At 37.5% G+C, this 12,672-nt stretch overlaps 2 protein-coding genes across 18 annotated transcripts in view; both read right to left on the bottom strand.

Annotated features, from left to right (window-relative positions):
- The window catches only part of nrxn1a (neurexin 1a), a 182,741-nt gene that overhangs the window by 101,849 nt on the left and 68,220 nt on the right, over positions 1-12,672 (bottom strand). For 13 of the 17 annotated variants that reach the window (XM_059530949.1, XM_059530936.1, XM_059530938.1 and 10 more), the window contains 3 exons: positions 12,389-12,412; positions 10,992-11,153; positions 4,696-5,140 (listed from right to left, as the gene is read on the bottom strand). In XM_059530949.1, coding sequence (XP_059386932.1) covers positions 4,696-5,140; positions 10,992-11,153; positions 12,389-12,412 — 631 coding nt within the window. The remainder of the gene's footprint in view (positions 1-4,695; positions 5,141-10,991; positions 11,154-12,388; positions 12,413-12,672) is intronic. The other 4 variants (XM_059530942.1, XM_059530947.1, XM_059530951.1 and 1 more) reach the window with 1 other exon arrangement.
- The window catches only part of LOC132121496 (phosphatidylinositol-glycan biosynthesis class F protein-like), a 358,018-nt gene that overhangs the window by 321,747 nt on the left and 23,599 nt on the right, over positions 1-12,672 (bottom strand). The gene's annotated exons all lie outside the window — the stretch shown is intronic.

The raw sequence follows: 12,672 nt of genomic DNA, 5'->3' as shown, positions 1-12,672 counted from the left end.
TTAAAGTGTTTGCCAACCAAATGTTATTACACTTTAGTTCATATAGCATTAGGCCTACTTTTAAATGAGAAAAAAATACAATACACTACTTTTGAATGCATTATTAGTTTTGTGAATAACAATGCGATTAATCTCAGACAATAGTGCGATTAATCATGATTTTTTTTGTTTTTTTATAATCTTTGCCCAGCACTAATATGTATATTATTTTCAGACACCAGTTTCTTGTCACATTCAAATTGGTTGTCATAGTAACAACACTAATTTGTGGAGATTCAGTACATTGCGAGTTTCACAAATCTGAATGCATTATTTGTAAATTTACTGTTAAGATAAACATTTTGCACAATTTATTAGCTGTAATATCATTGTATTGCAACTAGATGTCTGTATAGCCTGATGTAACAATCCCTAGTAGCTAAGCCAATGCAACAGGATTTGCACATAAATCACACATAACTTAATTTTATTACATTTGGATTTGGATATGTTTAAATATTATCAATGGCTACTTTTTGTATTTATCTGTTTTTTGTTCAATTGTTTTGTTGTTGTTGCTTGATTTAAAGTGTCAGTTATTGCATTATTATTTCCGTCAACACTATAAAACCCTTTGTTACCCCAAACTACATATAAAAGCCCGATCAGTGGCATAAAAGTAATCAGTGCAGCTACTTAATCCTTTGCTACTCATTAACGTGTGAACTTCCCCTTTAAATAATGTGACGCTCTTCCTTCCATGTGAATGACACTGTTCCCATTAAGGGATTTAATTGATTCAGTATTTTGACTCTTCTGTAAGTTTGAATTAAACTTAACAAAGTGGTTTAATAAAGCATGTACTGATCTTGTGAATTAATGATTTTTACTATATCACAATTTTTTTATTGCCTGTTAAAGTGTTTTTATGGGGATATTACATGACACACTGACCCTTTAACAATGCGTTGGCGCAAAAACTCAAATTTGACAAATCTCACAACATGATTTATCAGCTGCCACAAATATTGCCTAAACAAAATACTGATTTTGTGCACTTTATTTACTGTACCAATATTTTAATTTGGCCTTTGAAGCTTTATTGCATGGCAAAAAAAAAACAAACAAAAAAAACATTTTCTTGCCAAAGCAATGACAGAGCCCATTGATTTAATGGCGTTGATGATGGCTCCAAATGCAAACTTTGCACACAACAATCAGACAGCAATTGACAGCGCTCTGATCCAATGGCATACAGGCATTGTCAGATTGACAGTACTCTAGCCCAATGATGTTGGGGGATCCAGTGGGGGCGGCAGTCATATTTCAGGGTGACCATGCCACTCTTTATCACAACCCTGCTAAAATGTAGCAATGTAGTGCCAGTATGAAAGCTCATTGGTACCCCTTTCAGCTGGTGGTGTCCTAGGTGACCGCCTAGCTTGCCTATTCCTAGAAACGGCACTGATTACTGGTATGACTTTTGTTTATCTTTTGGTGACTTGTGACTTTAAGTCAGTATGCAAATGGTAACTCGGACTATAAATGGCTCTAAAATCTAAACAAACACTGGCCAAAAATGTATGGATTTTCATTATAATTCTTATGTAAATAGATCAGAGCAAAAAGCTGAACTGTTAGTGAGTATGTGCATTTATATGTGTACCAAGCTCCAGAAAAGGATGTATTTGTTCTCAGATCTATGATTTATTTTCATCATTAATGGCTATTGTGGGATTTGAATGAATGGCTGCAGTATCGTTCTGCTATGCTTTCCAGTCTGTGATGTAGAGCTCTGGGCCTGAACTCAGATCTGCGTCACCGAGAGGGAGAAAAATTCACTTTGAGATTAAATGTGATTCCATAGACTGATTACGGCCTCCTGTATCTGACTCATTATTCACAGGCAAACCCAAAGAAATGGCAGAAACACTAAACGAGCAGACATGGAGGCACAGTAAATTATAATTATGCTCCGTGTAACTTCTTCCCTGCCAAGCGTTTTTTGACAAATACGCTGAAATAGTGCTTTCCGTTCTATTCCACTTGATACATCACTGCAGAGATGCTACTTGTAACATGCTAACAGTGTTAGTAAATAAGAATTTCATTTTCCTCTAAGTCGGTAATAAGTCTGTGTGGATTTGATGAGGCATAGCGGCTCTTTCTCCTCGTCTTGTGCTCACCCCCCACCCCCATCCCACATACACACACATACAAACACACACACATACATTATCTTGTCCTGTTTTGTGCACTTGGCGACTGTACCCCTAAACAGCAGCCAAACATCTCCCCCGGGTCATCAATGATGAGGATTCACCATCATCTCGACTTTCATTCACTCTGCTCAGTGATTATAGCAAGGCCTAATGCTGGGCCGGTTTTAATTTATGTGCACATGCACAAATATACACAGACCAGTTAACTATAGTGGATTTCTGAAAAAGGAGGCAACGTCCCATTTGCTTTTTTCATTCCAATGTAAATTTATGTTCCAGTTCATTTGATGTTCACACGGTGTTGGCTTGAAACGTGTATGGAATTTATCTTGCACTATCAACAAACAATCGATGCTGTACAATTTTTTTGTAGGCATTATATTAACATACTATTTCTTATGGATGTGCTTGAAGTCAAGTATCTTATTCAGAAGGGCTCAAAAATAGCTTAAAAAATGCAATGCAAAGGTGAGTAACATTACACCACACCATTTTATTTTAAGATATTATATTTTCAAGATATTATATAACATTTTCCCCCCCTTTTTCAATTTTTTTAAAAGAATAATTCTTAATTTAGATTGTTTATTATACAATGAATATTTGCTATATGGGAACTAAACTACCATTCACAACTACACACTACAATTTTACTACGTTTACAATAGTTTTGATCAAATAAGTCTTCATAAGAGATTTGCTTAAAAAAATACTTTAAAAAATAAATTACTGTATAAACTACAATTTAAGTTTTAAATTGTATAAATTAACAGAGTTAAAAATGGGCTCTTCACTTAGTTGACACACATCTAGTTTCAGCCCACCCTCATCTAATTCTATATGAATACAGATACAGAACAGATTATTTGTCAATGCAACAAATACAAATGTTACAAAGAGTTAATGACTTCACAATTTTTTTAAAAACCAAATCACATTAAAATCTCATCAAGTTTAAACTGTTTTTAATATTGCTGATAAATTAAAAACTGCAGTAGTATAGTATTAAACGCATAACTTGTGTGAATTGTTACTGGTAACTGATGTTTGGCAATTATTATTAAAATTAAGCTTCTTTTTGTACCATTAGCCAACAAATCCTCTGTAAACACTGCAGGTTTTATGATGATCGCAGGCATGGAAGTGCAGCTTTCATTTAACTGAGCTAAATGGTCACTAAATCATCACTCATGTATCATCACTTCCAGTTTGTTTCAATTCAGAAGTGACCGAAAGTGGTGATGTCTGAGTGGGTGTGTTTGCTTTGTACTTAGCCTGTCCATTTCCACCAGTTTGACCCATTAATTCAGGCCAATTTGTGTTGTATGGTGTCACTTTAGAAAAATGTGGTTTATACACCACCCAATCTCATATTTCTATATTCTCTCATCAAAAACGCCCCTGAAATACATCTATACGTGTACATATGCACATATTCTCATTAATAGACACATATGCAAATGCACAACCGTGTGCAAAAACACCAGCATGCCCACACACACACTCACCCTGCACCAGGATGGCTATATGATCAAATGGCTTGCGTAGGCAGCCAATTCACGCAGGCGGGAGAGTGACAAAGCTCATTCTGTGGGCCTTAAATGCAAGGTCCCATCTGTCAATGGTGTTTCAGATACCCATGAAATGCTACTAAGAGAAAAGGTTTATTCTCTCTTTCAAAATGTGCCTGAACTCACAATGACAGCTACTGGATTGTGCAGCAATAAAGCCTGGAGAACAAGATCAAACCGAGCCCTGTGGATAAAAACGATGATTTGATGAAAAACACAGTTTAAACCCATGAAAAAAAAGAGACCTGTGCTCCTTACGAAACCGTATCCAATCCCAGTTGAATACTATATGTGCATGAAACAAAAATACCACTCTTATTTTATAAATCTGATTTCATAGTTGCTCCAAAAGCTATTTAATTTTCTCCTTATAACTTTCACAATTTAATCTTGCAGTATATGTCAGAACTAATGCAGGTGACTGGCGTTTCTACATCCAGAAAGAGAAGATGAGAGATTCGCAATAACCACGGATCAATAGAGCCTTTTCCCACTTTTTCACAGAAATGAGAAAATGAACGGGTACCAAAGGCCGTTCCTTTTGACTCCAGGCAAACAGCATTGACATGCAAGGAAAAGGGAAATAGCGGGAGAGTTAGGGATGAATGTCTTTACTTCGCAGAGCTGTGCGCGCTCTCTCCTTTGGGAAACCAAATCTGGTTTCCATGGTAACTCTGCCAGAGAAGACAGAGCAAGAAAGGAGGAGGAAGACAGGAAGGACTGCGTGTCCTGTTCATATTCAAATGCCTGCCTGACAGTGAGCTCCGGAAGGCATGGTTATGACTGTGTTCATGCGAGCGTAAGAGAGCACTGCTGTTAATATTTCGAAGACCTTGAATATCAGCCAATATCTAACCATACATTGAATACATTACCAGAACAAAAGAACAGCTGTGCAATTAAGTCACAGAGCCAAATTCTACCTGATCTTCCGTCTCTCTGAAAGTCCACGTGGTACCATTCCCCATCGTTGACTTTTTTGTTGACAGCACGGGTTTTGGTGGTGCCCGAGCCCATGTCGAGCAGAAGGTACAGGTGGCCGTCCAGCATCTCAATGGCGAAGAAATCCACCTTTAAGGTTTTGGGGCTCTTGGGGTCTTTCTGCAGCTGCGGTTTGGGTTTTCCATGGCTGAAGAGGAGAAGCCCGTTGGGCTCAGTGGTGCGGAAGTCGAAGGAGATGGAACCGGCTTTTTTGGCGGACCACTTGTCAAGGGTAATGAATGACTCTGGCGTCTCGAAGGTGACAGGATCTAGGGTAGCCACGTTCTCACATTTGAAGGCCACCACACCGCTCACTTTCATTTTGGGGTCTCCTAGCTTTGCCAGTCGAGACAGCTCGAGCCTTACATCATTGTTCTTGTACACAACCTTTATGTGAGAAGAGAAGAAAAACAGACTTCCATTAAGTTAACAGCAAAAATCCAAACCCTATATCACATTGTTTAATGTATGTTACTGTGTCTTGCAATTAGAAACAGTAGTGTTGGACAAGGGGTAGAAATCACATTAATAGCGTTAAACTCTGTTCCACTATTATACAATGTTCAACCAAATTTGTTCAAAAGGCCCAGAAACCCAATACTGTCACTCCTGACTGGAGCTACAGATAAATATAATTTGTTGGTGAATTTGCATGTAATATTTGCATTTATAATAAATGAAAAAACTATTCAAAATCAATATTTTGACTATATGTGAAATCCTTCCTTTGACTGCTGCATTGATCACAAGTAGGTTCAATGACACTGAAGTGACACTAAAAGCTTAGTTTGAGAGGTTACTGATAATGATTGGTTATTTAGGCAACAAACGTAATTTCTTGCCTATTTCAGGTGCATTTTTAACAAATAACCATCAGTCTCCTCTGGCATCTGTGTGGTGATTAAAACTCATGATATTACAGTATAAAAACAAATAATTCCAGATTTATAAATAAATTAATTGCTATTTCAGCAATTAAAAAGAAACTTTGATATTTACACTTGTCTAGTGTCTCGAGATAAAAAGTACATATGCTTACTATATTTATCTTGTACTATACTGGGTATGTAATCATTCGAGCTTCCTGGTGTTGTTTTACTATTCAATCCAGATGGAATCAAATAACAGAGCATTTTCTGCCCTTTCAGAATGTGAGGCAAAGCTCTTTCGGTCGCTCCTCCACAAAGCCAAAACTCTGTGATATAAACCTGAGCACCAGACTGTGAAGTGTTCACGACAACACTCTTTTAATTCAGTTTCGATTTCATTTGAGCCCTTGCCAGGAAGAACATAATGGTATGCGGATGCAATAAAAGCTTATTGATGATGCTTCAGAAATGCCAATCACAGGCAGGCACAAGAGCCTTTCCAGCCATTAATGGGCTACAGGAGTGAATCCCACCCCCTTCCTCTTTCCCGCTTCATGGGGGAAAAACACAAGCGATCTGTTATAAAACACTGCACAACATGGCCGCCGGAGAAGAGTGCATTACAGATGGGAGGTTAGGGGCAGGGACGACACATCTGTATGTACCACCTGATCTGAACAATCAGGAGCCTGGAAAGCACTGACCAAATGCCCCGGAGAGGAGGGGCGCATTAAAACAAATGCACGAATGATGAATGAGCATCTTGTGCACCCTGCTCTAAATGCCTGAATAAATCAACCTTGCCGTAAATAAGTACTCGCGTATGTATTGAACATGACCTTTGCAAAGCAAAATAATGACAAAATAAAATGTCAAAAGATCCCTTGTACTGCCTACACACAGTGGTCCTTTTAATGCCAGTAAAGCTTGTGAATGAACCAAGAAGAGTATCCATTCAGAATCCTCTTAGTATTAATTCTTGTTCATGAGTTCAAAGCACTGGAGTGTTTGTTAACACAGGTCAATGACCTCAGGCCTGCTGATAATCTGCGAAAATGATAACGCCTAAGCACAGAAAAGAGACACCAAAAGCCTACACGAGGCAGCAGACCACAGCTTACACTAGGCCGCACTTTCATGTTTTGACACTGATTGATTGCTTGTGGATTGGTTTTGAAATGAAGGCTGGAGGCTTAGAAGGGAAACAAATGGGCAGTCTGCACTGATCCAATGCTTCCAAAATTTTACAAAATGACATTTTTTCATGTTTGTGCCTCTTGTAAGAATTTGTGAGCATTTAAAGTGTTACATTTGCATTAAGAAAGGCACTTGTATTATTGTCTATTTGATGCATTAGATTCCGCTGTCTAAAACCAGGATCTACAGTACATCTAAACTACTGGTTTTCAAAAAATAGTTCCAGGTCTATTCCACGAAATCTACAGACAACCCCCCAAAAATCTATGCTTATTATATATAAAAATGCAATAAATAATAATAATAAAAATAATAATAATAATAATAATAGATGATAAGAAGATAATTCAATGTATAATAACCATAAATCACTATATTATAATTCTGTTATATTTTATATAACTAAATAAAAATAAAAGACTAAACTAAAATCAATATGTTTTAATGTTAAATGTAAATTTAGTCATCACAATATTATAATGTACAGTATAAAAAAAAATTATATTCATTAAGTTATTAAAATTTGTTGGATTAACTTTACATGAAGGGTTCAAGGACATCACAGGTAATCTTAATGTAAAAAAGTTTAATAATTATTCCACTGAAGGCAAGTTGTCATGAACCCAAGTGCAGTTTAAAAAAAATCTTAAAGTGAGCCAAAACACAAGGAGCAAGGCTTGGTTTTGGCAAAAACATGAAAAAGACTTGGCATGGCAAAGACATGAAAACAACTCACCAACAGCAGCTTACACAGTACAAAGACAGACAAGAGACAATGGCAACATGAGGGCTACTTATATTAAACTATAGGGTCACATGACAAGCAATACAGAACTAGACAACCAATAGAAACAAGACACATAAGGGAACAGGGAATCACATGACTAGACAGAAACAATGACTATAAACAGACAAGAAAACATGAACAAAACCCAAAACAGACATAACAAGGGGACATGAAAATGAAAATTATATATAGATAGATAGATAGATAGATAGATAGATAGATAGATAGATAGATAACTTTCCTATTCAATCTACAGTATGTCTGCAGTTTCCAAAACATACCTTCATCTATGGAAACCCCGAACAAAACTATGCAATTTTAGTAGATTTTTTTATTTTTGTATTTTTTTTTGTACACATTTTTACTACAAACTAGGGGTGTAACGGTACTTGTATTCGTACCGGACCGTTTCGGTACAGGGCTTTCGGTACGGTGCACGTGTGTACCGAATGACGGAATGCAATATTTTGTGCGCTAGTGATGTGTCTTTCATGAACGAATCGTTCTTTTTGAATGAATCTTTTAGGTGAACGAATCGTTCTCTTTCAAGCAATCCACTGACTCATATTTCTCATTCACTGAAGTTCCTCCCTCCACAGCAGCGCGGGTCTATTAGCAGCGCATGCGCAGCTCGGTGAACCGGTTAACAACCATTTCATCCTGTCAAAGACTTACTCAACCTCGAGCCAATAACCTTCAAGTATGAGATGTGACAGAGCATGTGATTTGTTGAATGTAGTGAGCGAATACGGCCTTCACTGAACGAGATTCAAATGAGTCTGAACGAGATCTAGAGATCTTATCGTTCGTGAACGAAATGACTGAGTGAACTGATACCCATGTCGTTCGTGAAGGAGTTGAATTATTTAGTACATCTCGTTCGTGAATAAAATGACTGAACTGGCATGTCGTTCGTGAATGAGTTGAATGAACGGATACTTCGTTCGTGAATTAAATGAACTGGTATAGCTTATCTCGTTCATGAACAAAATGAATGAGACTAAACCAGGTTAGTCTGCTATTTAGCATGTCAATCTTGCAAAATGCAGAGCGCAGTTACAGGTACTGTGCACATACACTTGTTTTGATATTTAGCATACAGAACTCCACGTTTAATCCCCGATTTGTGAATGTGAATATATAATATACAACCTATCTGACCAAACAATTAAAATGCTAATTAGGCAAGAAAACCTCGTGCTTGGTTCATCTGAACAAGTTAATTAGACTTTATGTATTGGATGCGATTATGCACACATTTTAATAAAGCCAGATCAGTTTTTGTAACAAGTGAATACGTTCATTGACTTAAGACATAACACATAATTCACTCTTTTTTGCCACCTGCTGGCATATTTTGTGTAATACAAAGAAATGAAAACTGAATGAGTCAGTGAACGATTCTGAACGAATCATTTTGGTGAACGAACTGAAAATGAATGAATCTCTTGAAAGAATCATAATTTCCACCACTATTGTGCGCGGAACATAAAAAAGTCGCTTGTTTTGGGCTTGTTTTCACAGGCCTGGTTGCTTTTTTGCCCTGGCAACACTGCGCAAATCCCGCCCTGCAGCTGATTCTAAGGCCGGCGACACACTGGATGCGTGGCGTGTCCATTTTTAATTCGGCTCCCATGTTAACAGGTTAGAGCTTGCAGACTGCCTGCGTGCGGAAAACAAGTGCATGCTAGAAATAGAACCGATGCCTATTTTTCAAGCGACACGCAAGCGTGTTGGAAGCACGAATTCTTGTATTCTGGTAAAGCAGGCCTACAAGCTGGGATTGGTAATGCTGCACTGTAATCATAGTTATTTATTTATATTTTATTATATGATATTGGTTTGAGACTGAGAGAATTTTATTTAGTGGAGAACTTTGCAGCAGTATTTTATTTCTTATTCTATTTTTATTTTATATATTTTTTATTAAAAAGTATTTAAAAAAAGTGTATAGTAATAAACAACCTGCAGTTTAATGTTTGCATTTCTTTCCCTTACTGTACCGAAAATGAACCGAACCGTGACTTTAAAACCGAGGTACATACCAAACCGTGATCTTTGCATACCGTTACACCCCTACTACAAACATTAGTATTATTTATTTATTTATTTTTACCAAATGCAATAAACAAATTTGTTGCTGTGTTGGGTCACATGGCGACCAATGATAAGTCTAGTGACCTAGACTGTGTAAAATTGGATGTGATAAATAGACTAAAAAGGTAAATGCCAGTGAGCATCTCTCTCTAATTGTGGGTCTAAAGGTTAATGAATAAATCACAAAGAGCTATAGCACCTTAAGTTCAACCAAGAGCAGTGCTTCATTGTCTCCGTTTCATAAATCAATCACAATCAGCTCAATTTAACTGCTTTTCATAGGCAAACCAAGGTTACATAAAGATTAATTTTTCTATATATAAAACAAAAATAGCTGGCACTTAATATCTGTTTATAACATCAAAAGCATTTCTGACTTTCTGGCAGTCAGAACAGCTATTTACTTCACCAGCTGGCGTATCAGAGGACAACCCATTCCACAGAGATGCGAGTCTAACATGTAGGATAGAAGCTGATGGATGAGACGATATTTTCTCTATGGTTTTCCTCGGAGGAGTATTATGATCACAGATAGCTCATGTCAAGAACATGTGAGGTAATGGACAGATGATTTCTCATGCAGACCCATCAAATATTGCTGGAAATTGAGTGATTTGAATGTATTTCATTAGACAGGCTTTTAATTTTCACATGAACTGAAATGTATTATTTACTTATTTATCCTATTTGTCACACTCTTGTTTATATGTTAGTTCTGTCGCTGTTGACGATCTGTGACCCATTTTCAAATTAACAGTCTTCAGATGTGAGGAAACCTCATCAGCAATGTTAATTACAGAATGCATTTCAACCCTGCCATTGTGTTTCGGCTCCTGAGTCCGTGGCGAGTGATAAATAATTCCCTCAGTTGTTAGTGTACGTGACGTGTTACGGGTTTACACGGGCCAGAGAGAGCAGCATAACCATAATGTGTACTGGGACACATTCTATAGAAAGTCTAAATCCTATAGAAATCCTATATTTCTGAGACAGCAGCACAGCATTGACGTCAGTCAAACATATAAACTCATGTGTCTTTACAGACAGTAAATGTCTGTAAAATGCTGCAATGTAGCATCTCTCTTTTTCGTTCCAAAAATAAATGAATATTTTAGAGGATAGTTTTCAATAAAAAGAAACTAGTTAAATCAGTACAGTAATAAATCAGTATATAGTGAATTAGCCATATTTTTCTACCATTCAAAAAGTAAATGAATACATTAACAATAAAATTTGATTCAATTACTGGAAGATTTCTGGATGGAATGACTTTTTCCAGAGCACTTACCTCTTTCAGGCAGCCCATAAAGTTGTTGCTAACGGGGGATCCGGGCAGATCAGCAGTGCTGGGACTACCCCCGACATAGAAAAAGTCATCCGAGCCTAGCATGGTGTAGTCCTCTTGTGTATATCCAGTGGTGGTCAGAATTCCATCCACGGATATTGTAACCTACACAACAAAGCACAGGGAAAGGACACGCTATACTCACATATAACTTGAATACTGTTACAGGGCTTTGGTCCCCCCTCGTAAGGATTTGGATGCTCGATTTTGTTTTGTTTTTGCCTTTAATGCTTCTCATTTATGCATTTATTTATTCTCTTTTTATTGGTTTAATGTGAACCCATTTTCATGTCTGTTCCAGGAATTCTTATTCATTTGTTCACATATATATATATATATAATATATATTTTTTTTTTATCTTTCTAGATTTACGTTTTTGGCATTAACTTCTAGTAAGTCTGAGCTGAGGAAGTCTGCGGCACATTAGCCCAGGCTCAATGTTAGTGGTGCCATTAATAGAGCACAAAAAATAAATCAGCAGACACAAAAATGGTGTTAGTAGTAGGTGTGTTTCTGAGAGTTAGTATTGCTTGAATCCAGTGCGTGTGAGTAGTTTCAGCAGTTTACAATGTTATTGTATGAGGTAAAACAAACAACACGGCGTGCTAAGAGGTTAGAAATGAAAGCACAGGCAATTAGAGGTACACATCTCACAGATCTGGTTGAATGGATGCATGCTTCATTATCCCTCCCTCTCCACATGCAAGCAATGGTTGGTTAGAGAGAACAATTATTCTCACAGATTAGATTGCACAGGAATAAGTAAAGAGAGAATGGGAGGGAGAAGGACACAAACACGACGTAGCTCATGAGACCAATCACAGCAGAAGTGTCAACATGCATAAGCGTGTTCACATGAAGAAAGAAAGTAAAAAACTACAACAGACGATGATGACCGGCCACCCATGCCAGCCTCAAATGTACTGACGGAGCATAGGTGTTAGTACACGGGGTGGCCAGGATGCACACCATGCTGAACAACGGGCCTCAAAGCTAGCTGGACCAATGAAAAAACTCAGAGCCAGCCAGCCGAGACCGATCGGTGAGCAAAACCTTATGCAAAAGAACCCAAAGAAGGAAAAGATGCAAGATAAGCTAAGAACAAAAGAAAAGATGGACGGCACATAAAGAGTTGAGGAAACCCAACTAATGAGAAGAAAAAGAAATGGGGAATTTGGGCAGGGCAGGGGAAGTAAGCGTAAAGAGTACCAACCGCATTTTCCCCCTTTTTTTGTTTAGAATTGATGTCTACGTTTCAAAAAAAGGAAAATAGACACACGGCAAACCCAAACTAAGAAACAATTAGAATGATATCTACCGAACAATGTAGTTTGTTTACCATAGCGTGTCCAATGCCTGAGTGCTTTGTGGAAAAGGGGGGAGAAAGGAAATTAAAAAACTGTGAACAGAACACCGCTCCTCAATCAAAAAAGATGGTCTCTTGCCAAGGTTAGTACATCAGCGTTGCACGTTAGTAAGAGGTAACAGGTTAGTAAATGACACATTCCATGGATGAAAGGTTAGTTTCTTTCCCCAAAAGCAGGTTAGTAAACATTTAAAAAGGGCAAAAGAAGAGAAGGAAAGGAGAAGCAGACTAGATCTGCACCGTGGAGTTCCTCTGGG

This window comes from Carassius carassius, chromosome 39 (genome assembly GCF_963082965.1).
Source record: "Carassius carassius chromosome 39, fCarCar2.1, whole genome shotgun sequence".
NCBI lineage: Eukaryota > Metazoa > Chordata > Actinopteri > Cypriniformes > Cyprinidae > Carassius > Carassius carassius.
The sequence above is the reverse complement of the archived record's forward strand: the minus strand, read 5'-3'. Positions and strand labels throughout refer to the sequence as shown.